The sequence below is a fragment of the Panicum virgatum genome, chromosome 7K (assembly GCF_016808335.1).
Source record: "Panicum virgatum strain AP13 chromosome 7K, P.virgatum_v5, whole genome shotgun sequence".
Lineage (NCBI taxonomy): Eukaryota > Viridiplantae > Streptophyta > Magnoliopsida > Poales > Poaceae > Panicum > Panicum virgatum.
Window position 1 is genome coordinate 41,714,732 of NC_053142.1, and position 26,823 is coordinate 41,741,554.

A 26,823-nucleotide genomic window follows, 5' to 3' on the forward strand; every position below is an offset into this window, starting at 1 on the left:
GTTCCCCGCGTCGGCGCTGTGGTATGGACCGCCTCGGAGGCTCAGAAGTCTTCTTGGGCCGGATGCAGACTGGGCCAAGCATTTCCGTTTGTGCTGTCGGTTCCCATGGTCGTCTGGGCCGCAGAATTCGGGCAACCTTTGAAGGCTGTTTTTACCTCCTCCTCCGTCCTTCCATGGAAGCAGCGGCTCCCCTGGCGGAAACGAAATATCCAGTTCGTGTTCACCCGCTTCGGATGAATGGATATGTTCATACTTCAGAGTTCAGACAGTGCAGCAAGTCAAAGTCGCCAAATGATGATCAACGCACAACGATAATAATCCTAATGCGATAACCATAAGCCCCGGCTCCACTTTGTTAATTTACACCGCTGCTCATGCAGTAATTACATCGGGACACCCAAAACGAAACAAGAGAAGGAAAAAAAAAACGTCTTCGTACACGAGGAACCGCACGGCCGCGGCCTGGCCATGATCTTGCAAGCAGACCGTCGAACCTGTTGCCCCTGTAGCCTGTAGGGTCGGTCACCTCCTGGTAGTGGCCGCCGGCTCGACCCTCTGCATCCTGATCTGCTCCCTGAACTTGGCTATGAACTCGTCGGCCTTCCGGTCCACCTCGTCCTCCGCCTCCTCCTCGACCTCCGGCCCCGGCTTCGTCGCCAGCTCGAAGAGCTCCTCGTCGCACGAGCTGCCGTCCTCTTCCTCCGCCGCCTCCTCATCCTCCTTGAAGATGTTCTCATCCTCCTTGATGTCCTCGTCGCTGTCCGCAACCATGTCGCTGCTGAACGAGCTTTCTGACGACGCGACCACCTCATCTAACTCAGCATCGTCGACGGCGTCATCGTCGTCGTCGCCGCCGATTGGCACCACGGGGTCGTAGCCGGCGAAGGCGCTCCTCGTCGCCCGTACCGCCGATTTGGACCGGAACTGTTTGCAGTCGATGCTGTGCAGGCCCAGCCTCTGGTTCGTGCTCCTGTTGCCGATCGCTCCGAATTCGTTGAAGCTTCTAGCTTTGGGCTTCCGGAGATTGCGGCGTTCGCGGCCGAGGAACGGCGGCGGCGGTGGCGGAGGGAGAGGCGGGAGCAGAGGCGGAGAGGACGGCGAGAGCGTGAGGTCGGCGTCAAGGACGGAGGACGGCGAAGGGATGGCGCGCTCGCGGACGCCGTCGTATCCTGCCTTGGGGGCAAGGACGAACTCTTCTTCTTCCTTTTCCTCCTCCTCCTCAATGGCATTGCCGATATCGTCTGTCAGTGCCGCCGAGTCCTCGGCCGCCGGCTTCAGCTTCCTCATCGGCAGGAGGAGCGGCTTCTCCCCTGCGTTGCCGTTGCCGTCGCCGTTGTTGGCGTCGGCAACGATCACGAGCGGGTCGTCTGGGAGGTACTGGGAGCTCCACGCCTGGACGCCGACCTTGCTAGCTCCACCATCGTCGCCGTCGCGGTCGTTGTCCTCGAATACCAGCGGCGAGCCCTGCATCATCTGCGAGACGTAGGCCTCCACGGACGACGCCTCGTCGTCGATGGGCTTGGCGTCGGCCGCCGCGGCCGCGGCCACCTCGGCGTCGGCGTTCTTCTGGCCGAAGACGCCGTAGGAGATGATGATGCCGAGCAGGAGCAGGTGCGGCAGCTCCCAGATCCTGGGCGCCTGGCTCGTCGGCAGCAGCGGCAGCAGCGCCACCACGAGCGCGAACAGCGCCGCCTTCGCGGCCAGGTTGGACGGGAACAGCAGCGCCAGCACTTGCTGCAGCCTCGCGGAGACGACGTCGCCGGTCGTCGCCGTAGCTACTCTAGATGCAGGCTGCTGCTGCTGCGCCGGGGCCGCGCCGGCCGCCTCCGCCATTACCGCGCGCGGACGCGAGAGCAAGGTGGTGGTTGTTGTTGGCGCGCGCGCGCGCGCCTCTTTCGCTTCTGCGAGGGTGTGCTTGTTCGCGGGCACGAATCGATCGGCTGCTCCTCGTTGCTGGGGGTGGAAAGCTTGGACGAATGATCCTTGGCTTTGGGGCGGGGAGAGGAAGCCACACGAGACTTGGTCGCGACGCAAGCAACGAGAGGGAGCTCGGGGAGGGAAAGAATTTGATCGCGGATCAGAACGAAGAGCAAGGAGGGAAGGCCGGCCTCTGTCATTTTAAATCTGACGGCAGCAAATAAAACTCTCGCGCCCCGGAGGGAGATTAAGATTAACTGCCGACGAAACCGCCGGAACGTGCTGGATGAAAAGGCAAAATCAATTGGAGGAAAAGGACCTCGCGTGGGCGTGGCATAGTAACATCTAGAACTGCATGTGCCTAGCTTGTGGTCTCGAGCTCTGCCGCTCTAGCTGCTTGGCTAGTCACCCAAGGTGCATGGTGGAGCCGGCCGGCGTGCAACAAGCATGGTCACTGCCGGAGCACACACGGCATTAGGGGATAGAAGCTTGGGCAAGGTCAGGCGATGGGCCATGGATGGCTCACCAGCCAGGCGGATTGTAATGTTTGGAGGATTCTGACCGACGGTCTCGTCCCGTAGACGTTTCTAGCAACGGCCGACCATGCGGTACTTCAGGATCCACTTCAGGATCCGTTCAGCCGGTTTCACTTCCGGCGAGCTCCAGAATCGCAAAAGCTAGTACGGCGATCATACGCGCGTGTTCAAGCTTTTATTTTGAGACAGTTAGCTTTCTTCGCTGGTACTAGCTCAGAATATCCTTGGATGCGCTACTGTAGCTCCCAAATCAGCAAATCCCAACAACGGTCGACGTGCGTGATCTGATTCGCTCCATGGATGCGACTGCGATTCGGCTTCGTGCCATCTGAGATGCGAACGGCAGCTTTCTGAAGAGGTGTGTAGACAGAGATTTCAGGAGCGGAAAGGTAGCTCCAGCAGGCTTTAATTTTCTGCGTAATGGTGGGTTATCCTTTGCTTAATGGGGCAGCTATGCTTTACCGCACCGGGAAAGAGATTCTATGCGTTTCCTTCCGCTGCTAGGCCGGGGGTGTTAAAAGATAGCTGAAATTACTGGAGTAATCAAGAGGGCAGTAATATTCCTCTTCGTTCCAGTTTCTCCCGGCGTTGAGAGGAAAAAGTTAGCTACTTTTTCTGAAAATAGAAAAGCTACTTTATAGATGAAAAATAACTATTCCATTTACCGTTGACTTCAGCTATTGTTGAGCAATATCACTAAATGTTTTGCGCTAGAGAAGATTGGAACCACGACTCCACGAGGAGCGCAAATGTTAGGAGAGCCCGAGCTACTAGCAGTCAAACCATCGCTTAAGGCCCGATAACTATTTTTGTTTTAGAATAATTTTTATTCCCGAATAATTTTTTTGTATTAGTAGAATAATTAAAAAATTGTTCCAGATTGTTTTTGAAATAAATTTGATTATAAGCCAGTTTGTTATGCCAGTTTAGGGTCAAAATCCAAAATTTAAAAGGGGAAGAGCTTGTGGGACGAAACGGCTACTGTGGACTGGGGATTTATCATGCGCTACAACGGCGATGGACTGGGCCACAATTTTCTTCCTTGACCACTGCGCACGGTCCTTCTGTTTTAAGTACTGGGCCTGTTACCCTCTTCTTTCCCAGCGAGGCAAAAGGTTTTGGGCTTTGAACCAGCCCATCGCTGTATTCATCCACCACGATACCGAATCGCTGTAACGTTCAAGCGCAACCAACAACTACTAGCACGCATCTAGTCACCCAGTTCGGCTGGCTGATTCACTGTAAGTTAATTTTGGAAGAGAATATATACTGTAGCGGCTGTACTGTAGCAGAGGATTACTTTACACGATCAGCGACATACGGGAAGACATAATATGAGGGTACTGTAGCTACAGTGTTACCGTAGCTGCAGCCGCCGCGCCGGCAAGCCGAACACGGTGAGTAGATTCCAATCGGGAGCTAGCTAGGCCTTTGAGAGCACACGCGAGAACTTTGCGCCAGACTCCGGGACAGGACCGGCGGCACATGTGCTGGCGATGCTCGGCCGGAAAGTTCGCCTCCCGCCTCCCGCCCCCGCGCAGCACCCGGCGGCGCCGGCCGTTTCGCCGGGGCGCCGCCGCGGCGAAGAAACATGGGCGGATCGTGCGCGCGCCATCTTCTTCTTGGCCTCTTTCTCGCCGGCCGCCATCGCGCGTGGCCGTGGGATGTCAATAGACACGTTGCGCAATCACACTACCGCGGAGCAGGGCAACCATACCAGCAGCAAGCCACCAATCTAACCACCGAGTTGTCCTCCCAGAACTTGACCCGTTGTCCGTTGAAGCGGCCCGATCATCATCTCCCACATCACTGCACCGGTAACCACCTCTGCACGACGACTCAAATTAATTAACCGCAGCTCACGTGAACTTGGTCAACAAGTCAGCGGTGGCATTAAACGCTAGTTTACTTGTTTTGCGGATTGGCTGATGTAGGTTCATCCATAATACGTGTTTCTTCGACGTACTAGCTAGTCGATAGCGACGATGCTGTTTAGACTTTTGAATGACATGGTCAGGCTAAACCTTCAAGAATAACCAAGACCAAGTTAATTGGAGGAGAGTTCGTCCTTGCCCCCAAGGCAGGCTACGACGGCGTCCGTGAGCGCGCCATCCCTTCGCCGTCCTCTGTCCTTGACGCCGACCTCACCCTCTCGCCGTCCTCCCTGCCTCTGCTCCCGCCTCCCCCTCCGCCACCGCCGCCGCCGTTCCTGGGCCGCGAACGCCGCAGTCTCCGGAAGCCCAAAGCTAGAAGCTTCAACGAATTCGGAGAGATCGGCAACAGGAGCACGAACGAGAGGCTGGGCCTTCACGGCATCGACTGCAAACAGTTCCGGTCCAAATCGGCGGTTCGGGCGACGAGGAGCGCCTTCGCCGGCTACGACCCCGTGGTACCAATCGGCGACGACGAAGACGTGGTCGATGATGCTGAGTTAGATGAGGTGGTCGCGTCGTCAGAAAGCTCGTTCAGCAGCGACATGGTTGCGCGACGGGGACATCAAGGAGGATGAGAACATCTTCGAGGAGGATGAGGAGGTGGCGGAGGAAGAGGACGGCAGCTCGTGCGACGAGGAGCTCTTCGAGCTGGCGACGAAGCCGGGGCCTGAGGTCGAGGAGGAGGCGGAGGAAGACGAAGAAGAAGAGTTCGTCCTTGCCCCCAAGGCAGGCTACGACGGCATCCGCGAGCGCGCCATCCCTTCGCCGTCCTCTGTCCTTGACGCCGACCTCACCCTCTCGCCGTCCTCCCCGCCTCTGCTCCCGCCTCCCCCTCCGCCACCGCCGCCGCCGTTCCTTCAAGAATAACCAAGACCAAGTTAATTGGAGGAGAGTAGGGGCGGGCAACTACCAAGTTTTTTTTTTTTGAAATGGCAACTACCAAGTTGTTAGGTTAAGAGGACGGCACATTTGGTTTAGTAGGCAACGATGGTACCGTTGGGAACCCGCCGCACGTGCCGGTAATTTTAAGAGAGATACGACAATTATAAATTAACTCATATATATATTATAGTATAGTTGTTATGTTAGGCCAGTCTTAATGGAAGTTTTATGAAGGATTTCATGACATTAAATATCATCAATTTTGCTGACATGACAAGGAGAGAGAAGAATGAAGTTTTATGAGATGTGAGGAGAGTTTCATCACCATGAAACTCATCTGACACAGTTATCTAGTTCTTAGTTTAGATAAATGTGTTCATGAAACTTCTACTGAGACTGACCTTAGCATGCACCCAGTTGTGATAGACCTTTAGAAAGCAGTAATTTCTACACTTCTTTGTCCGTGTTCATAGTTCTTTCTTCTTACTTTTCATCGCACTTCATATATGTTTAGCATGTGCATAGCTACATCTATCCTTAGTTTCACTACTCCAGCACACCTCATCACCGCCAGTTCAAAATGTGCATCACCAATGGTTCGGCTACCCGCGTTGGACTTAACTCGACGGTAATGCCGTTTAAAAAACCCAAAAAAAGCGCCTGCATGCCTACCAGCAGTCATGCGCCGCCGCATCTATGTGCTACCACTACCCCACGCCACGGGCCACCATAGCAGCCACTGCCGCGCGACGCCGCCCCCACACACTGGCGGGGAGGGGGAGAGGAGAAGGGCTAGAGATTGGAGGGGGGGAGAGGGGCCGGGCGTCGGGGGAGACCGGGAGAGGAACTCGGAAGGGAGAGGGGAAGAGCCGCCGGATATCAGATCAGGAGTGACGTAATCGCAGAGCAGATATCTACGTACCTAGCTACCTAGCTAACCGGTGGTCCTCCAGGATCTGACTCTTCTAAGTTCTATAACCGCGCGCTGATGACTCGGCGGCGGCTCCTTGGGCTAACGCCGGCCTTGCAGCTTTATTACTACCCCGTACTACTATCCTTGAGAAGCCGTCAACACACGGAAGAGTCCGGCCGCCGGTTTGGCAGTTTCCTCCTCCTGGATTGGTTGTGAGTTTGTGACCATTCATTTAATATTGTTTCTAGTTGCTGCTCGGGATACGTGGTGTATGACGTTGAATATATATACTACGTGCTCTAGAGTCTGTAGTAGCAAAAGCCTTGGCGACGAAGTTAATTAATCGAAGTAGGGCAAGCAAACGCGGGAGAAACATTCAGCTCGACAACGACCATCTCGAGGACTTTTCACCAGGCGTTGCAGCAGGGTGGGCGACTACTGGGACGACCTCTATAAAACTACCACGAGTAGCCTCTCGTCTCTTCCTAGTTGCTACCTGCGCTCGCGTTACCTCTGGGGAGGCGAGCTCACCTAGCGAGCAGAGCGCTTCGTGCGTGCGCGCGGGGCACAATGGGCGCCGGCGACGGGAGGACGGAGGCGATCATGCGCGAGATCGCGAGCCTGCGCGCCCAGAGGGACGAGCTGGACACCCGCATGCGCTTCTTGGAGTCCCAGCTCCGAGCCGGCGGCGCTGCGCCGGCGACCACGCTCCCTCCCAGCCTGTCCACCAAGCTGGGCGCCGTGGGCGTGCACGCAGCCGCCGCCGCCGCCGGGGGCGGGCTCAGCCCCGACATGGTCTGGCGGTACAGCCGCCACCTCCTTCTCCCCGACTTCGGCGTGCAAGGTTGGTGGCTGCTATCATGATCAGTTGCTTTGCTTGCCCGCTGATATTCGGTCCATCAATTTTGGATTTAATTATATGACGACACACCAAACAAAAAAAATGATTTCTTGTTTTATTTCTTTTTCTGAACAAAATGGATGGCAGGGCAACGGAGGCTCTCCCGGTCATCTGTTCTGGTGGTCGGAGCCGGAGGGTTGGGCTCGGCCGTAGCCCTGTATCTGGCTGCATGTGGCGTTGGTAACTAATTTCCCATCGTCCTTAATCTATCTTGCTAGAGTACTAGCTGTGAGCTTGCTCAGAAAGACAGAAACTTAACTCAGTTTGCTCTTTGCTGACTATATATATATTTAGGTTCCTTAGGCATTGCTGATGGAGAAAACGTTGAACTCAGCGATCTCCATGGACAGGTATTGTAAACTGTGGTATAGAGATACTTCATACAGTATGATCCGTTCATACTCATATGACAGTCTTCTGCTATCCTTGTCACGTACTGCCTCTGGTGCAACCTCAAGTTGGCTACAAATTTCCTGGAACTCAGACCAAGTCTCGAAAGGACAATTTGTTGCCTAATAAGTCGCATCATTGTATAATGAAGTGACTCTTTCTCCATTTAATCAGTTATGTTCAAGCAATTTTGCACTTCCCAAATTCTTTTTCACATGGCCATTTTGACAAAAATTGACCGCATCCCAGAAAGTTATGAGTTCTCAGTTTGCACATGAATTTCTACAACAATAGTTATGTTCTTTTATGTGTTGTGTGTGTTTTTCTTTTCTTTTTCTATTTTGCTTCGCCTGATTACCTTTACTTTTCAGATTACACACGTAGAAGCATATGTTGGGCAGCCAAAAGTGAAATCAGCAGCGTCTGCTTGCCGGGCGTAAGATATACTATTACTGATAGTTTCTTGTATCTATATTTTAAACCTATTATGTGGAATCAGGTAATTGAAATAATTTTTTTGGTATCATATCAGGATTAATTCCTCTGTCAAGGTGTTCGAGCATCAACTCAAACTGAAGTCCAAAAATGCTTTGGATGTTGTGAGGCAGTATCCTTGAGAATGTGAAAAAGGAGTTTAATCCATTCCCTTTTGGTTATTGTGTGCATATTGTACTTGTTTTCAACACTAAATAATCACAGATATGACATAATAGTCGATGCGACAAACAGCCCTGCTAGTCGGTACATGCTTAATGATTGCTGTGTCCTTCTCCATAAGGTAATATACTGTGTCAGCCTTATGTTTTGGGAACAGTGTGCGTAAAGGAAATTTGATACCTTATCAATTATCATTTGACAAATGCATACCTTGTATTCTGTTTATTTGAGCAAATGCTAAACAACTGCATCTTTATATATCGAAATGCTAATCTTTTGTCAAAAATATTTTTAATTGATTATGTGCTGATCTTTTGCTATCTATGACTCTTCAGCCTCTCATATCTGGTTCAACAATTGGTCTAGAAGGACAGGTAATTCTTATTGTGGCACCGAGCCAATGACTTACATTTCACCTTAAACCCCTATATGTCCATTTTAATGACACTTTTCAAACTTATGTAACAGTTAACGGTTTATAACCATAATGGAAGTCCGTGTTACCGGTGTCTTTTTCCAGACTCAGCAGCATGCCAGAGTGATTCAGATAATGGAATTCTTGGGGTTGGTAAGTATAATACCCCATTATTCTAAGATCTTATTGCTACCCTAAACCAATTTGAGTGAGAAATTAATTAGGAAATTAATGATTTAAAAGGCTATATATTATTTTGCTAGTAAGTTTGCAATTTGGCAATATCATCCATGATTATATACTAAAGTGTACACGATCGACCCAATGGTGGGATTGTTAATAGTTCTGTTTTACATAATTACACATACGTACTATTACCGAGAGTTTCTTTCAGACATTGATATGAATTACATTCCGTTTTGTTATGAGTTGAACTCTTCATATCTTCCACACATCTTGCAATAGTGCAAAATTTCAAGATTTTGCATTAAGTATATGTATATGTTCATACCTTGTTTCTCAGTTGGTATTGGATACGATATTGATTTCCATATTGTTTGTGCAATTTTGCATAATCTAATAATTACATTTGCTGATCAGTTCCAGGAGTGATTGGCTGCCTACAAGCTCTTGAAGTTATAAAGGTCGCAACTCGTATCGGTGAACCCCTTTGTGGAAGAATGATACATTTTGATGCATTCTCCTCCCGTTTTAAGACTGTACGTCACTCCAATCTATGCATTCGTTGCTTTGCTACGATTAATTGATCAACCTTATCCTGCTCTAATACTTGGAAAGTGCGTATATATTATATTACATGTTTGCAAGATGAAATTGTCCATAAGATCGAATTACTGTCTCACCCATAAAGCTCACACTTTTTTTTAAACGATTAGCTCATACATTGTTCTACATTATTTTTTTGCAGGTTAAAAAGATCCATCAAAGGTCGTCAACTTGCACGGTTTGTGGAGATCATCCTAATTTGACTGAAGACACTTTTATGATGTTTGACTATGTCAGCTTCGCAGAGTCTTCAAATCCCAGTAAGGTAAGTCGTACATATTTTCTTTCTAAACAGCAATTGGTTTATCATGTTCCCTTTTATTTAAAGGTAAGCAACAATCGAACATAAATTTTATACCTCGAAAATCCACAAAACCAAAATATTGTATACATATACAGTAGCTCAAATTAGTCCTCAGTCCTCACGAACACTTTTAACCTGACCCTATAATAATGCAGCCGGCGCCAAGCCTGAACCCGCTCCCACAGAACGCCCGGATCAGCTGCAGAGAATACAAGCGGCTGCTCGACAGCGGGCGGCCTCACCTGCTGCTGGACGTGCGGCCGGTGCACCACTTCCAGATCGCCTCCATAGCCAACTCCGTGAACATCCCGCTGCACGAGCTGATGGAGAAGCTTCCCCGGCTCAGGGACGCCCTGAGCCAAGTGGCGGACGTGTCGCGCGGCAGGCACCGCCCCGTGTACTTCATCTGCCAGCGCGGCGAGGACTCCCAGGCGGCCGTCCACATCCTCCGGGAGAACGGGTTTCCTTACGCTAGCGACGTGATCGGCGGCCTTGAGTCGTGGGCGCGAGAAATGGATCCCGGGTTTCCTGTGTACTGGTGAAATGCCAATTTTTTTTCTTTCATTTGGTTATTATTAGACAAATCTGTATTCTCCCCTCAAGGTCCTTAGCTAATAGCTACCGCCAAATTACAACAGAGGTGATTGGAGTAGTACTTTGGTACTATAGTTTCTTAGATATATATAATTTTGTGGGGCCACCTGAGGAATGTAAACCAGCCAATCTTACTCCAGTTCAATATTAATTGGATTTTAATGGACTTTATAGATGATTTATTTAATCATCTTCCACAAAATGTATAGGAGCCCCTTCACAAACTTGTTCGGCATTTCCCCCCTTTTATGCGATATGCCCCTATTGCAAAGTACTATAGGCATTTCAATACGAGGACAGTTGTACAAAACTGGCCCCCGGTCCAGAACAGCTCTCTATCTGCCCCCTGCTGGTACGCACAGAGTTTTGACTATCGATCATTCGGCGTTTTTTTTGCTTTGGGCTCCAGCAGAGCAGTACAGGGACAGTGCCGCGACCAACCACGTGAGGACACTCCCCCCTGCGAATCATTGTGCTAGCCAATACACACTGCTATATCCTACACTCCACTTAACATGCAGCATGGATGGATGGGGGTTGGGAGCTCAGAGAAGCCCCGGCTTTTGCTCCACAAGTTACGGTGGGCGCGAGGCCGCGTGATCGAGCTAAGCTAGCTAGCACACCAAAAGCCTGGCGCTCTGGCCTTGGTGACATTTCTATATGTTATTGCCCCGAAGGTCGGCGGCCAACCACGCCGTCCACGTCGGCAAAAAAAATCGACGCCGTTCGTCCCAGCATAGATGGCAGCGATTGCTCATCCCGCCGGCCACCACCGCCCTCTCCAACCCGCCACCCACGCCTCCTTCCTCCCTCAACCTCGTGCCGGACTGCAGCGGCGCCGCCGCCGCCCACGCCTCCTCTCTCCGTCGGCCTGAGGCTGGGCTGAAGCGGTGGCACCGCTTGCGCCTCCACAACACCCCCCAACTCCGTGGCGCCGGGCTCCAGCGGGGCGCTGCCCGCGCCTCCTTCCCCTCGGTTTGCGCTGGGCTGGAACCTGGAGCGGCGGGAGGCGCGAGCAGAAGGGCAAAGTGAGCGGGTGACCACGGAAGCCAAGTCGCCGACGCTGCAAGAGCAAGAAGGGGATGGCGGTGGCGACCATCTCCCGCCGCCGCCATCAAGGCCAAGCTCCCACGTCCGGCCGTCCACCAAGGCGGCCTCGCGCTCCTGGACGGGGAGCGGAGGCGCCGGGCCGGCTGCGCGCGCCTCGTGGCCGGCCGCGACGGGGAGCAGCGGCCAGGACGCAAGGGCTTCCGGCGCGGTGCTGCTGGTAGCGGATGGCCGGCCGCCGGTGGGGGTGGACGGTCCGCGCATGCCTCCTGCCGGCCAGCGGCGTGGAGCGACGGACACGGGCCGGAGACACGGCGGGGAGCGCCGCCGTCGAGCAGGCCGCGCGCGCCTGGCCGGCACGGCAGGGAGCAGGAGCACCGGGCCGGCCGCGGACGGCGAGCGCTGGCGACGCATGCCTCCAGCCCAGCCGAAGCGACGAGCAGCGGCGCCAGGCCAACGGCGCATGCCTCCAGCCCGGCTGTGGGTGGCGAGCAGCGGCCTGCGAGCCACGCCTGCCTCCGAGACGGCCGTGGGCGAGGAGTGGCGACCGTACGCGCCATCTGGTAGCTTGGCCTCCTCGGATTGCTTGCTCGGGGAAAATAGAGACGGTGCTTGCGTTAGGGTCTTAGGGAGATTTGTTGCTTTGACGTTTTGGGATGGAGCACAAGGAAGATGGCGCTGCTGGTGGCTCTTGCGATGGAGAAATCAGAGGGAGTGAGAGCCAGTGGCCTGTGTGCTACTGCAGCTATCTGGCTTCTTGATTGCTCGGTGGAGAAGAAATCAGAGAGGGGAAAGAGAGGCTGCTGCTGGCCCTGCTGCCTACTATGTGTGCGTGAGTATGCAATGCAAGGACAGAGAGAGAGAGGAGAGAGCAGGGAGCAAGTGAGGATGCTGCTGCCGACAGAGAGAGAAAAGGGTGTGAGAGAGAGGTGGCGTGAGTTTCGATCCTTTCGGTTTATTTGGTTAGCAGATATTACGAATCGAATTAACCAAGATAAATTCGCTTAGTTGTAACTGAGAACCAATTTAGAACCGAATATTTTTGTTTCGGTCATTTCGATTTCAGTTTCGATTTCCGGCATTTCGATTCGGGGTTTGTTTAGTTTGCAATTTTTTTAAAAAAAATCACTTTAGCAATTTTCAACATAAGATTACAAGAACTAAATATTATCTAATTATAAAACTAATTACACGGATAGACGGAAAGTCGCGAGCCGAATCTATTAAGTCTAATTAATTCATCGTGAGAGGATGTCTACTCTAGCATGATGTTGTCCAATCATGGTTCAAGTAGGTTTAAAAGATTCATCTCGCAATTTCACCTGGGATTATGGAATGGATTTTGTGAGATATCCACATTTAATGCTTCTAATTAGTGGTCGAACTTTTAAAGTTACTGTAGCACTAAAAAAACTTTTGAGAACTAAACAGAATCTCAGTTCTAGGTCATCGATTAACTATGCCTACCTCTAATGAACAGGATCGGCCTGCAGCAGCGCCTCCACTCTTACTCCACGCCTCCGCTCCTTTTTCTTTTGTTTCCATCTTTATATATATTAATATACGTGTACTACCTCTATTTGTACATATTTATTTATATATGCCTAACTCTATAGATAGCTCTATATATAGTACATATATACATATACTAAATTCAGACTAAAATTTATTGCTAAATGGAATCAAGCAAACAGTTTACGCGCGAGGTGGCGCGCGCACTGCACTCGTATTCAAGCATCGCCCCCCGGTCGGATGCCTGCCTGAATCTGCCTGTGCTCTGTCCAGGTAGCATATACCACAAGCCTGAAAAGCTCATGCTAGCAGCCTAGCTTCCTGCTGCTGCCGGGTTCGTTTGCTGGTCACGCACACAAATTAAGCTCGCTCGCTCGATCAAGTGGGAGCTGACGGCGACGGCGCGTGGCCAAGAAAACCACCGCGCGCGTTGTCTATCTGCGTGCAGAATATATTCACGCACGCACGTTGGAGAGAGACAAACTGCTAGCTAGGCGTAACCTACTAACTACCTGTCTTATTACAGCAATGGTTCTGCCCACACACGCCCGAGTTGGGGCACTGGATGCTGATGGTTTAACGAATAAAGCGGCGAGAATGCAGCAAACCGGCAGGAAGATGAGAGGAATTATTGTGGAAGCTAGGATCGTTGTCAATGTGACATTTTTTAGATAATGGATGAAAAACATCCGGCATCTACGCCCAAGGGCGTACACAACCAATTATTACAGGATTCGCAACATTGGGAAAAATAGATGAGAGCGAAGCCGTTCTCAAAGATAAAATTATAGCAAATGATAAAAAGTGTTCCATCCTCCCTTGATGAACTCCAAAGCGATAGTCTCTATGTTTGTGCTCATCAAGGAAAGTGCTGTCTTGGCTTGCTCCTCACGCTGCAGCTGCGCCCAGAAACGTAACCAGTACGTCCCCCTGAAAATAACCTGCAAAATCGAATGGTATTTGACTTTGTGAAAAATTATATCATTCCGGCATCGCCAGATTGCCCAGCAAACAGCAGCCACTCCCACCCAAATCAAATTCCTAATCTTTTTAGATTGATTAGAAAGCCATGAGCCAAACATATGCCTAATCGAATTAGGTGGAGTCAAACCTGTAGCGTAAGAAATTATCCTCCAAACCATTCTCGCATACGGACAATCTAAGAAAAGATGATCTATAGACTCATTAATATTACAGCCACAACATTTTTGGCTACCCGTCCAGTTCTTTTTAGCGAGATTATCTTTTGTTAAAACCACTCCCTTTTGCAGATACCAAAGGAAGATTTTAATTTTGAGAGGAATCTTTAGTTTCCAAATACTCTTATGTCGAAATGGTGGGTTTCTATCTATCAGATATAGATAGAGAGAGTGAACTGTATATGACCTGGATGTGGTCATATTCCAGTTGAAATAATCAGGCTCGTCCACCAAGTTGACATGGGCGATTTGCGCTACAAGGTTTTGCCATTCAAGTAGTTTATTATCCACCAGCACTCTCCTGAAGGATACCTGGAGAGGCGACGCGGCCATAACTTTAGCCACTGTTGCGTGTGAATCCCTCACTATATTGTAGATTGATGGATATTTAACTTTGAAAGGTCTGTCTCCTATCCATGTATCTTCCCAGAATCTGGTCTTGGACCCATCCTTTACCACAAAAGAGCCAAGGCCGAACACCTCATCTTTAATCTTCATGAGGCCTCTCCAAAAATGAGAGTCATAGGATCTTGCCTTTACCTGGGTTAGTGACTTGGAATGTAGATATTTATTAGTTAGCAGCTTCTGCCACATGCCATCGGTATTCAGCAGGTTTACAAGCCACTTAGCCAATAAACACTTATTCTGCAAATGCAGATTTACGATTCCAAGTCCTCCTTGGTCCTTAGGACGACACAAGATGTCCCACTTGACAAGTCGGTATTTATGTTTATCCGATGATCCTTGCCAGAAAAACCTTGATCTAAATTTGTCCAGGTTTTTTAGAACCCCTTTGGGTATTTCGAAGAAGGACATCATGAACATGGGTAGGCTACTAAGAACTGAGTTTAAGAGAACTAGCCGCCCTCCATAGGATAGATATTTCGCTTTCCAACAAGAGAGCTTTTTCTCGAAGCGTTCCTCTATTTTTCTCCATTCAGAATTTAGGAGTTGCCTGTGGTGCATAGGGATCCCTAGATAACTGAAGGGATATTCACCAGCATTACAGCCAAAGAGATTAGTGTAGGTGTCTTTCATCTCTTTGGCGGCACCAAAACAGAATATTTTGCTCTTGTGGAAGTTGATCTTGAGACCTGATAATTGCTCGAAAGCACATAGCAAAAGTTTGAGATTTTTTGCTTGTTCTAGGTCATGGTCAATAAAAATGATAGTGTCATCTGCATATTGTAGTATTGATAAACCATCCTCTACAAGATGAGGAATGACACCTCTTATTTGATCATCGGCTTTTGCTCTCTTAATCAGGAGAGTCAGCATATCAGCCACGATGTTAAATAAGATAGGTGACATAGGGTCCCCTTGACGGAGTCCCCTCTTAGTTTGGAAGTATGGGCTGACATCATCGTTAATCTTGATTCCCACACTTCCTCCTGTCACCATACTTTCAATCCACCTACACCACTTGGAGGAGAACCCTTTCATGCGTTGGGTTTGCTGCAGGAATGGCCATTTGACCTTATCATATGCCTTTTCGAAATTGATCTTAAGAATGATCCCATCTCGATTTTTGGTATGTAGTTCATGGATAGTTTCGTGTAGGATGACCACTCCTTCCATTATATTCCTGCCAGGCATAAAAGCTGTTTGTGTGGGGCTAACCACCGTCTTGCTACATTGTTCAACCTATTTGTGGCAACTTTAGTGAATATTTTAAAGCTGACATTAAGGACGCAAATGGGTCTATATTGTTGAATCCTAGTAGCGTCAGCCACTTTCGGGATAAGGGTGATGATCCCAAAATTTAGACTGAAGAGGTTTAGATCCTCCCGGTGGAAGTCCGAAAAGAGAGCCATCAGGTCATCCCTGATCACATTCTAGAAAACCTGATAAAATTCTACGGGGAAACCGTCAGGTCCCGAAGCCTTATTATGCTCCATCTGAAACACCGCATTTCGCACTTCGGCCTCATCGAATAGACTAGTGAGTGCCTGATTTTCCTCTAGGGAGACTTGGGAAATATCCCCGATTTGTTCCTTCCGTAGAGAAATTTCCGATTCATCCGGCTGTCCAAAGAGATTCTTATAATAATGGGTGATATGGCTCTTAAGTTGGTCAACACCGATAACCCTTCCTTGATCATTCTCAAGTTTGAAGATATGTTGTTTTCTGTGTTTGCCATTAGCTACTAGATGGAAGAACCTAGTATTATTGTCTCCTTCTAGTAGCGTTTTGACCTTTGCCCTTTCGTACCATTTTATCTCTTCTTCTCTTAAGAGAGACACTAGACTCTCTTTTAGGTATTGTTTCAGATCCAACTCCTGAGCGAATAGGGGAATCGCCTCCGCTTTCTTATCCATTTTCTCAAGAATAGCGAGAAGTCTTTTCTTCTCTTTTCTATAAGTTCCAGCGGTGTGTTTGGCCCATCCTCTGAGATGTTGTCTGAGTCTTCGTATTTTATTCTGCCACCGCTCTAGAGGCAAACACACTGAGTTCTCAGATTGCCATATATTGGCAACCATGTCGTAGAACCCGTCCCTAATCAACCAACCCCTCTCAAATTTAAAGGGACGTTGATCGGTGTGGTGGGTGGATGCCCTCGTATTCAGGATAAGAGGAGTATGGTCCGAAATATTTCTATCTCTTGGTTCTACTGTTGAGAGGGGATATCTGATTTCCCACTCAGTACTAACGAGGACTCTATCAAGCTTCTCAAAGGTCGGATCGTCACCCGAACCCGCCCATGTGAATTGGCGACCAGACATGACAATCTCTTTGAGATCAAGAGATTCAATAACAGCGTTAAACAAGTTAGGCCACTTGAAATCAAACTCTCCGGAGCTTTTATCCTCCGGCCCTCTCATAATATTGAAATCCCCCCAATTAGATAAGGGAGCGATTCTTTCGAGCACGTGTTAACCATTTCTGCCAAAAAAAATTGTTTGTTTAGCTGTTGTGCTGGGCCGTACACCGTATACCGCACAAATTTGAAGTCATCGTGTTTGGATCGTAGGGTAAATTTCACATAGAAATCTCCCTCTACGATGGCTCCAATATCAAAAACCTCCAAATCCACCCCAAGGAGGATGCCTCCTGATCTACCGTGAGGTGCCATACTGTGCCAGATGAATTCCCGGCCAGCGCACAACTTTTTTAATAAATGATCAGGAAACACATCCCTCCCAGTTTCAGAGAGAGCAATAAAATTTATTTGCTCCTTTTTTACTAAGTCCGCCAAAAATCTATGTTTAGCCAAGTCTCCAAGACCTCTGCTATTCCAGAATACTCCTTTCATTTTAGTTTAATTTTTGAAGGAGTTTTTGGCTTTTTCGGGAGTCTGCCGTTTTTGGGTTTTTTGGTAGCAGTAGACTTTTTCTTTCTACAGACAAGAGATAGATCGATAATGTGATCCACCTCCGTATCTTGCATGTTCTCAATTAGATTACCACTCACATGGCTGAGAACTGCTTCTAGTCTATCTTCCTGCGCGCTAACTGTGATGAGCTCTGGATGAAGGCATGAAGCAGCTATTCCTGCCGGCAGCCGGCCGGAATGCCGAATTCGTCTTCCTAGACAAACTTCTTACTACCTGCGATTTTGTGCCGCGTCCTGATCGCGCTGATGCCTGATGGGAGAGACGAATAAGGATTAACGAATTTGGCAACGCCCACCCTGCTGGTACATGGTACGAGTGCTGCCGATCCATCAGACTCTGGATATTTCGATACACGGATACATATGCAGATATGCTTTGGTCTATGAACGGCATATATACGGTTCCTAGGTTCCCAGGACTCTCCATCGACAGGGACCAAATCCGTCACTGACGGGGCAGCAACCTGTTCAACCTCCAGAATGGGCATGCAGTTAAGTTAACCATCCATTTGTCCAACAGTAATTAATTTGCTTATTCAACCACGGAACAGCTTTTTTTTTAATAATGGGTAGGAGCACTGCGAAATCATATTAGAAGAAGAAAAATGCGGGTTCTTACAGCTTATTCTTCATTCATTATTCCAGCGGCCGCGTGCTCTTTCTCAGGACACAGCAGGCTGATCAGCCAACGCCTGATTTTTTTTCCCGAAACGACGGCAAGAGTTTTGCCGAATTTTTATTAGAAGGAAAAAGAGTTTAAAATACAACTGCACGATTAAGCCAACGCCTGATTAAGCTCGACTATTAAGCTGCGAGTGCGCGTTGCCGGATTAATTAAGCCAGCAAATAAAGCCCATCACGATACCGAGATTAGAAAGGCGATGGGACATGGCTATCCGTGTTAAACAACGCTAGCTGGAAATCAATATATAATCAGGCTTCACGGGCACGGGTGTCCAGCAGGCGAGAGCTAATAAGCCAACCGGGTGGACGACGGCGACCGGTCGCGCACCATCGCCGGCCGGCCGTCGTCATCATCACCGCCGGGGGAATGCGACGCAGGTCGACAGGGCAAACCACCGTGCCATCCCCTTGCGCCCCACCCTCCCTACACCCGTATCCCAACCATATCCAGCGGCACCCCGCTTTCTCACAGGACCAGCTGCTCGCCATCGATATTCCTTGCTTTCTTCATTCCCTACACACACACGCGTACATACGCCGCTCCAGTTCCCGGCCAGGAATATACTACATGCATGGACCTCAACATACAGCATGATCTGTGATCGCTCTCGTTCATTTCTAGCTAGCTAGATGGCTGTCTAGCTAACCACTCGACGACGACTAATCAATAATATAAGACTAATAATCTGCTGGGCCAGGCAGCGGTACAGACTGAAAGAGAAAGAGAAGAAGCAAGATTAACAGCGAGAGAGCGAGGGAAACAGTTTGCACGATCGAATAAATGCGCAGACTGCTCTGTGTCGGCTTACACAGGTACGGTGCACAGCTCTAGCTAGTGTAGAAGCTAAGTATGCTAGTAGAAGCTACTGGTGGCGCCACGGCCGATCGTGTTAAGTTTTGGTCGATCGGCCCGTCACGACTCACGACTGCTGCGGCCGGACGGCGATGGGGCGGTGGCAAACGGCGGCGCCCTCGGAGGCGCGGCGGTCTGAAGGCGCGGCGGCGGCTGCGGAGTTGGCGGTGGAGGAGACGCGCTCGCAGGAGGGGCACATGGTGAGGGTGGTGGGCGGGGACATGTGCATGTAGAGGTGCGGCGAGACGAGCTTGAGCGCGCGGAGCTCCTGCACCTCCTTGTGCAGCCGCCGGTTCTCCTCGGTCAGCGTCTCGCAGCAGCGCTTCAGGAACTCGCAGTCCACCTCCGTCTGCTTCAGCTTCGTCCTGCACGCGCGACACCAACACGAGCTGATCAGGCTGACGGATCGGAGGGCGGCCGGGGAGATCATCGGATAATTATCAGAACATATCGCATGTATGTGTGCCAACGTATATAATAATACCTGGCGCGTCTGTTCTGGAACCACACCTCCACCTGCCGGGGCCGCAGGCCGAGCTGCTGCGCCAAGGCTGCCTTCTGCCGCTGCACGCCATTAAGCAGCTCTGATTAGATGGAGATGATCCAGAGCTTGCTTGCTTGCGGCTAGCGAATTATTGAGGTTGAACCGCAAGCTGTTCATCCGGAGTGATGGATGAGTCGCGCGCGCGCGCGGCGGGAGAGAGGACGATGCTACTCACAGGGTTGAGAGTGGGGTGCTCCCGGAAGCTGTCCTCGAGCACGGCCGACTGGTCCTTGGACAGCCGGAGCTTCTTCCTGGAGCCGTCGATGCCGCAGCCTCCGTCCTCCTCGTCGCTGGCGCCCCGCAGGCCCTCCTCCGGCGTGAGCTCGCTCCGCTTTGCCGGTAGCAGCGGCATCGTCTCCAGGAACCTCTTCTCTGATAGATGATATATATATCGATCAAGAGTATGTCACAAACAGTACTATAGTTGCATGCTCATCAGCTTGATAGTGAGTAGTGTGCCTAGCTGGATGGAGCTAAACGAAGTAGGTACTACTCCAACACACATACATATAGCAACGAACTCTCGATCGGTGCATTATTTACCTGGAGAGCGGAGCAGCATGGCGGCGACATGGTGAGTGCGAGGAGATGCAAGCGACGAGCTGAGGCTGAGGCTGAGACCTAAGTCCTCGGCCCTCTCCGTCATTATTGATCCCTCCGATCCCTTACTTGTAGCTTCTCGATCGCTTCTCTATGATCGCGCGACCACCGCGCGTATGTATGGAGCTAGCTGAAACTGGCCGGGGATGGATTGGAGCTGGGATAGATGGAAGTGATAAAGAAGTGGGGGAGAGCAAGGGTTTTAAAGAGGAGGAGCTAGCTAGCAGTAGCACGGGGCAGGCAGACCGGACGGGAGGAATGTTGGATCTCACTTCACATAGTTTCTGGGACAGCAATCATTAACTTGTGGGGCGGGCTCCTTAATTGGTGCAATCATAACTTCCCCACCACCACCACCTCCTCCTAAAAGCAGAGCCAGCAGCAGCAGCGAAATATATATTGCTGGCCTAGCTAACTTCAGCTATATTCTTCACCGTGACCAATCAAACTATAGGATTTCTTTTCGGTGAAAAGGCAGGCGGGCATTGTATTTGCCCTTCGTTGACGAGCCAGCGTTTTCATGCCGTAATCTGACCACACCGGAATAATGCATGGAGTATTATATATATGTACAGTGACGGATCTAGAAAAAATATTAGGAGGAGCTCTAGCACGGGTATGAGGGGCTCTAGCCCCGGCTGACCCGGTGCTAGATCCGCCCTTTATACATATATATTTATATCCGGCAACTGTAGCTCTAGTGCTTGCCTTTTCATTGTCTGTGTGGCTTTTGAGCATGCTATATGCTGCCTGCGTGTGGTGCAAAAACAGATTATTGTGTCTGCCATATAAAATAGTACCTTCTCATCTAAAAGTTTCAGATTTGGGACCACTTAGCTTATTACATACTTTGAAATGATTGTTATTAGATTTTAGCATATAATCAGAAGTGTTAGCGCCTTTATTTATTTGGGGTTTCGTTCAAAATCTTGCGATTACTAATTCGAGGCTCCTTTTGAAGCCTCCAGATGAAGCCACCTAGGATCCTACGTGAATAGTCTAAAAAAATAAAGAAATCCTATAAATTCTCACAAAAATAAAAAAATTTCAGCCATCAATTTGGCAACTCTAATCATAATAGTCATTAGATCTCTTATCTTCTTCTAATAAATTATCCACCTTTGCCGTTATGAAAATAGATTAAAGTAACCTCTAAACATGTATCTAAATTATCCACCTCTGCCGTCTATAAAAAATAATCTAAAGTAACCCCCTAATCTTCGTGTAAATTACCCACTTATGCCATTATAAAATAGTATCAAATAACCCCTTAAATTTTCATATATATTATCCAACGATAACATAATAAAAAGTTAAAATAAACTCCAAATTTGGATCAAAATTATATTGTTATAATAAAATCTTAAAGCACATTAATATAAAATTATAAATTACTATTTCTATCAATATTAATATATTATTTGTGTTATTATTTATATAAAAGTACTAACCATAATGCATGTGTCACAATATATTCATGTATAAGAGAAGAGATAAGAACACCAATTTTCATGTTGTTCACGTAGCTCAAACAAAAGTGTTCAATTAAATACATATCAAACATATATGAAGGTGTGATGCAAAGTGAGAAAAATTATTAATTAGTAAATAGAGCTATCACATTTATTACAATTACATAATGATAAATATGTATCTTTATAGTACTGGATTAAAATATTTTATTAGTTAAAAAGAACATGAGATAGACAATTATTAGATATCTCTAACTATAGCCTATGCGAGTTGATAGACTAGTTGCCACTAATTGAGGAATATAATCTATGCCAATGAATGAAAGTAACTGCGATTTTTTTTGAACTGTTACTTTTCCATGTTTTGACTGCAGAATGGACATATATCATATATGGATGTTGATCGTCCTAGCTAATAGCTAGAGTTGGATCGGTATGATGCGAACATCTTATCTAGCTAGTATAGTAGTACTTGCTCGCTTTGGGCTAGCTAGGACCAGAACTACTGAGCAGCTGCACACCAGAGGCAATAATCGCGGCACGTAGGAGCAGTGCATGAAGAAATGATTGGCTTTTCGATCGACTTGGTACCAACCGAGAACGCTAATAAGGCTGCCCCGGTTCGAGGATGGACGGCATCATTGCAGCGGGCGTGCTGTGGGCTGTGGCTGTGCTCCCATTGGTACGGTGCGGTAGGGCATGGCGCACCCCCACACACAAGAGCTAGCTAGAGGCGAGTTCAAGTGGCCATTCATGCGAGAGCGCCCCCGGGCGGATCATGGCCTTTCTCCCCCCAGGCCCAAATCATCGTGTCCCGCTTTGCGCCGGCACGCACCTATCCCCACCCCACCCGCGCTCGGGCCCCGCTAGCTCATCTCATCTACCCACCCATCATCATCCCATCATTGCATGCCTGCCGCCCATCGATCCAGCCTTTTGAGATGGCAACGCGCTTGTCCGCCGCTCCGTCTAGTCGTCTACTCTATACGTACTCCAAGCTACATTAGCCTGCGGTTCATACTAGTTGCGTCCATGGTACTCCAACTTTTGTTGGATCATCTCTCAGTTTCATTGTTTTTTTATAAAATAGTTTCACTAATTTCACCAAAAGCTTTACTCTCTGCTCATAGCTCGTGCATACGGCAGTATGGATTGAGGACTTAGAGGTGCAAATGGGTGATCTTTAGGTGCACCTCGAACTCTCTCTAGTTCAAATTTTTATACTACTTTTTAAAATGAGTTTTGAAAAAGTAGTACAAAATTTCATTTTAAAAAAGTAGTACAAAATTTTGAACTAGAGAGAGTTGGAGGTGCACCTAAGGGTCACCCATTTGCACCCTTATGAGAACCTAAAGGAAGGGGGCTCACTTCCTCCTCTTCGTCCTCCCTCAAGAGATTGTCATAAAAAAATATCGAGCAAATTTCTTACAACATACTCACTTCGTCTTGAAACGTAAGGCATTTTGCTTTGTTCTAAATCAAAATAGTAGTTTGATCAAATTTATATAGAATAATATTAGCATTCAATAAGTAAATTATGAAAAATATATTTTACAATTGATCTAATTATTCTCATTTGATATTCAAAATATTATTACTCTTTTCTCTAAACTTGATCAAACTTTTTTCTCTAATACGCAGGAGTTATATTAAGAAGAGAAAAGTTTGAGTACACAACGCGGAGCCGAAGCTCACGCTAGTAAGCCTTGGTGGAAATCTCCCAAAGGAGACTACCAGACAAATCTCCCAAAACTCGAAGGACAAACCAAAATACCTTACATTTCAAGACAGGAACGTATCTAGTGCAAACCACAATTTTATGAAAACTCGTGCAAATCACGGCAAAAAGTTCATCTAAATTCATCAAAAAAATCACACATGTAGATGATATGATGATACACAACCTTGTAAAATATCTTTTCCAAACTCGACTTCGTCTGTGAGATATAAAAAGAACAAATTTCAAGCCAGGAAGTTGTCCAGATGATTTGTTAGAAATTTGTTATTTTTATATCTCACAGACGAAGTCGAGTTTGGATAAGATATTTTACAAGATTGTGTACCATCATATCATCTAGATGTGTGATTTTTTTTTCTGAATTTAAACGACTTTTTTGTCATGGTTTGCATGAGTTTTTACGAAGTTATGGGTTGCACTAGATATGTTCTTTTTTAAGACAGAGGGAGTACCACATGATCGAAAGTACGTCTTTGATAATTTGGGGACCACGTTTCAAACTAAAATTGTCGTCATTTTCTCTCATAAATAGGAATGGGCGGCCATTAGTTCCTTAACTAGCTAGCGATCTCTCCTACTCATCAATCGAGCCTTCGAGTAGTCCAACCTACCTTGATTAAGATTTTCACCGAGCATCTAATCTACCGGTTCCTCCTTTTGCCTCCTCCATCCCACGTAATCAACGGCATAATAATCTTTCAGACATTCCATCCACTGATCTGGTCCGCGTGAAAAACCAAGGTTATCTTTCCAGAAAGTCAAAGCTTAACTGATTAATTAAAGCGCCCGCGACATTGGAGTAATTCGCAGCTGCAAGCAGTATGAGCTGGCGCAAAATTATTAAATTAACACCCAATAGCTCCTGACAGGAAAGTACGTCCTGAGCCGACAATCCGTCGTCTACCTGTGGCGGAGATTCTCTCGCGCATCGATCGCTCGCTGCCCCAATCATGCGACTCCACTGTCCACTCCGGCGCGCGCGCGCGCACAGCGACGCGGGGGCAAAAGAGAGGAGCCAGCCGGGCACGAGGGCGCGACGGCGACGAGGGGGTGGTGCGCGCGCGTCCTCCTCCCGACATAGGAGAAGATCACGGGGGCCGGCCGGGCGATCCCGCGGGATCTGGTCACGTGGCCCGGTCCGACACGGGCGCGGGCCGGCACGTGGGCGCGCGCGCGGGCCGCTCTCCCTCCTTCCCTCTGCCGTCTTCTCGCTCTCGCTCTCGCCTTGCAGCAGCCAGCGCCCCCAATGCAATGCAAAGCGAGAAATTAAAGGAGGAGGAAGCCCAGGTGACGGAGGGGCCTACTAGTATGCCGCCGCGGCGGGCCCGGCCGGCCTCTCCCTGCAACCCGCCCTCACGCGTGTCGTCCTGTCGCCTTCGGCAGGCATCCCACCGCCGCCAATCATTGTCGAACGCCCCAAACCAAATCTCACCCCCCCCCCCCCCCGCCGGGAGAGATATCTCGCCGTCGTAATCCTCGTCTCGTCTATCCCCCCGCCGGCGACGAAGCCGTGTGCCCGTGTGCCTGTCATCCGAACGTGCATCCGGATGAGGTCGCATTTCGATCGATTATCGCCGGGCCTGCTTGTGGGATGGATTCTTCTTTCGGGACGCCGATCGAAAGCGGCAGCGCGGGGAGTTGAAGCCCGTCGATCCATTGGGCTCCCGGTCACGTCGGCACGTTTTGGCATCCGGTACCTTCGAGCCCTGGATTGAGACCTGCATGCGGACGAAACCTCTGAAGGGAAAAGGGATATCTATGCCCGATCTGGTTCTGATGGGAACGGACGGTTGACAATTGACATACATGCGGTGCTAGCGCTACAAACTACTGGATGGGTAAGATTTTTTTTTTTTTAGAGTTTCAGGCCGGGCTCACTGGATGGGTAAGAAACGCGCGAGCACTGGCGGCAGGCCTGACAGGGAAGCTCATCGATCGATCTCGATGGCGAAAAAGTTACCACCACCAGACCAGAAACACGCACTTTCACCGCGTGACGGGGACAAAGGTAAATGCGCGCGCTGTTGTTGTCCGCAGGAGTGACTGTTTTTTGTTTACCCCGCACGCTAGGTTCAGTGGCGTAGAATCGAAGCGACGGCCCCTACCGGAATCCAATACTTCGCCGTGTCCCCCAATCTTTACCGTGTGTAGAATTTCGGGCACATGGCAACAAGGCCATTTGCCGTGAGCCAAAAGAAAAACACACGGCAAACAAAAAGCATACAACAAAATGTACGTTTACCGTGTGCCTGAAAAAAAAACACATGGCAAAAATAAAACACACGGCAAATGGTGAGAGTTTGCCGTGTGCCATGACGAACACACAGCAACCTGGTTTGTTTGCCGTGTGCCTAACGTTTGGCACACGGCAAACAGGTGGCCCAGGCGAGCCGTTTGCCTGACCGTTGGATTTGCCGTGCGCTTCAACTGGCACACGGCAATCAAAATCTATGCCGTGTGTTTTTATTCTTTGCTGTGTGCCTAAGTTGTGGCACACGACAAATTGTTTCAAAAAAATTTGATTAAGCACTCCTAACTTTTTCTGCTAACTACATACTATACGTGGTATTATATGTTAAGTTTTGGTATTTTTCTCGGTCTTTCAGCTATATCTAATCATTTTATTTAAGTAAACCGAATTCTTGTGGATAAATCAAATTTGAGCTGCAAGTATTTTGAATAATTGAATATAATTAGTCAAAATTTGATATTTACATTATTGAGTCCAATGTGAGGCCATATCCATGAAATGGAAGGAAATTTCGAACATCTTGCTCATGAACACTGACCACGAACGTCTGGCCGGATCGTTTTAAAATTCTGTAAAAATCAAACGGAGTCTGAAAATCATAAGATTTGTCGTGGTATCATGATTTCATACGCGGAGGCTAAGAAAAAAATTGAGAAAATTTCGGACAAGTTATCACGTACGCTCCTCAGAAATCGAAGAATCTCCGTAGAAGATCCAAAGAGTTGAGAAGTAGTCGTTTAGATTTGAACTCAAAGTGGCGGTCAAATTGGCGTATGACTTCAAAACTTTTTGTACATGCAAAACACAACTTAGATTCTTTCTTAGAAAAATTTGGTTATTTTTCTGATGCTTTTTTTAAATTTATATTTTTTGCTTAAATTTGGTTTAGGATTTTGGATGTGCCACTGGACGTCGTCTGCCTTTGCCGTGCGCGGCCGTTAGGCACACGGCAAAACAAGCCGTTTGCCGTGTGACGGCCCTTTCGCACACGGCAAAATAAAAGAAATCGGTCACATTTGCCACCTCACCAATCCAAAGCTTTGAAATGGAGCTCTCCTATTGGTCTAATCGTCTTGAGGCGGATCATCCCTCTCTTCCTTTTAAAGCTCCCGGCCGGGCCTCCTCCTCTCATCTCTCTCTCTCGGCGGTGGTGCAGGAGGCGGATCATCCCTCTCTTCCTTTTAAAGCTCCCGGCTGGGCCTCCTCCTCTCATCTCTCTCTCGGCGGTGGTGCAGGCCCACGGCGGCAGGCGGGCGGGAGGCCGGCCCCGGGCACGCGCGCAGACAGCGCTCGCACGCACGTGACGTAGCCTCGTGGGGGCCGCGGCGAGCCCGCGGCAGTGGGGAGCAAGCGGCAGCGGA

At 48.9% G+C, this 26,823-nt stretch overlaps 4 protein-coding genes across 4 annotated transcripts; 2 read left to right on the forward strand and 2 right to left on the reverse strand.

Annotated features, from left to right (window-relative positions):
- Nucleotides 1–311: 311 nt before the first annotated feature.
- On the reverse strand, nucleotides 312–2,141 carry LOC120642679. Its single transcript, XM_039919243.1, has one exon. It carries the CDS (start codon nucleotides 1,831–1,833, stop codon nucleotides 523–525), a length of 1,311 nt encoding a protein of 436 aa, XP_039775177.1. The 5' UTR covers nucleotides 1,834–2,141; the 3' UTR covers nucleotides 312–522.
- A 1,808-nt stretch (nucleotides 2,142–3,949) lies between these two features.
- LOC120640265 (protein ENL-like) lies at nucleotides 3,950–5,254 on the forward strand. The gene is made up of 3 exons (XM_039916117.1): nucleotides 3,950–4,048; nucleotides 4,471–4,842; nucleotides 4,910–5,254. Exons 1-3 carry the CDS (start codon nucleotides 3,950–3,952, stop codon nucleotides 5,252–5,254), a joined length of 816 nt encoding a protein of 271 aa, XP_039772051.1.
- A 1,445-nt stretch (nucleotides 5,255–6,699) lies between these two features.
- LOC120642680 (adenylyltransferase and sulfurtransferase MOCS3-like) lies at nucleotides 6,700–10,395 on the forward strand. Its single transcript, XM_039919244.1, has 11 exons — nucleotides 6,700–7,026; nucleotides 7,171–7,263; nucleotides 7,378–7,433; nucleotides 7,845–7,909; nucleotides 8,006–8,080; nucleotides 8,173–8,251; nucleotides 8,466–8,504; nucleotides 8,599–8,698; nucleotides 9,146–9,264; nucleotides 9,474–9,596; nucleotides 9,791–10,395. The coding sequence occupies exons 1-11, from the start codon at nucleotides 6,753–6,755 to the stop codon at nucleotides 10,175–10,177; spliced, it is 1,410 nt and encodes a 469-aa protein (XP_039775178.1). The 5' UTR covers nucleotides 6,700–6,752; the 3' UTR covers nucleotides 10,178–10,395.
- Nucleotides 10,396–18,589: 8,194 nt separating this feature from the next.
- Nucleotides 18,590–20,347, reverse strand: LOC120642681 (homeobox-leucine zipper protein HOX17-like). Its single transcript, XM_039919245.1, has 4 exons — nucleotides 19,945–20,347; nucleotides 19,577–19,773; nucleotides 19,342–19,421; nucleotides 18,590–19,222 (listed from the first exon to the last, which is right to left on the reverse strand). The coding sequence occupies exons 1-4, from the start codon at nucleotides 20,045–20,047 to the stop codon at nucleotides 18,925–18,927; spliced, it is 678 nt and encodes a 225-aa protein (XP_039775179.1). The 5' UTR covers nucleotides 20,048–20,347; the 3' UTR covers nucleotides 18,590–18,924.
- Nucleotides 20,348–26,823: the final 6,476 nt, after the last annotated feature.

What these genes read in the sequence shown, in the direction of transcription:
- LOC120640265 (XM_039916117.1), top strand. Translation starts at nt 3,950, where the DNA reads ATGCTCGGCCGGAAAGTTCGCCTCCCGCCTCCCGCCCCCGCGCAGCAC. An exon ending in GCCGCGGCGAAGAAACATGG is followed by an intron (nt 4,049 to 4,470) that starts GCGGATCGTGCG and finishes TGACATGGTCAG; the next exon opens with GCTAAACCTTCAAGAATAAC. An exon ending in TCGCCGGCTACGACCCCGTG is followed by an intron (nt 4,843 to 4,909) that starts GTACCAATCGGC and finishes TCGCGTCGTCAG; the next exon opens with AAAGCTCGTTCAGCAGCGAC.
- LOC120642680 (XM_039919244.1), top strand. Translation starts at nt 6,753, where the DNA reads ATGGGCGCCGGCGACGGGAGGACGGAGGCGATCATGCGCGAGATCGCG. An exon ending in GCTTTGGATGTTGTGAGGCA is followed by an intron (nt 8,081 to 8,172) that starts GTATCCTTGAGA and finishes AAATAATCACAG; the next exon opens with ATATGACATAATAGTCGATG. An exon ending in GCTGTGTCCTTCTCCATAAG is followed by an intron (nt 8,252 to 8,465) that starts GTAATATACTGT and finishes ATGACTCTTCAG; the next exon opens with CCTCTCATATCTGGTTCAAC.
- LOC120642679 (XM_039919243.1), bottom strand. Translation starts at nt 1,833, where the DNA reads ATGGCGGAGGCGGCCGGCGCGGCCCCGGCGCAGCAGCAGCAGCCTGCA.
- LOC120642681 (XM_039919245.1), bottom strand. Translation starts at nt 20,047, where the DNA reads ATGACGGAGAGGGCCGAGGACTTAGGTCTCAGCCTCAGCCTCAGCTCG. An exon ending in CATGCTGCTCCGCTCTCCAG is followed by an intron (nt 19,774 to 19,944) that starts GTAAATAATGCA and finishes ATCATCTATCAG; the next exon opens with AGAAGAGGTTCCTGGAGACG. An exon ending in TTCCAGAACAGACGCGCCAG is followed by an intron (nt 19,223 to 19,341) that starts GTATTATTATAT and finishes TCGCGCGTGCAG; the next exon opens with GACGAAGCTGAAGCAGACGG.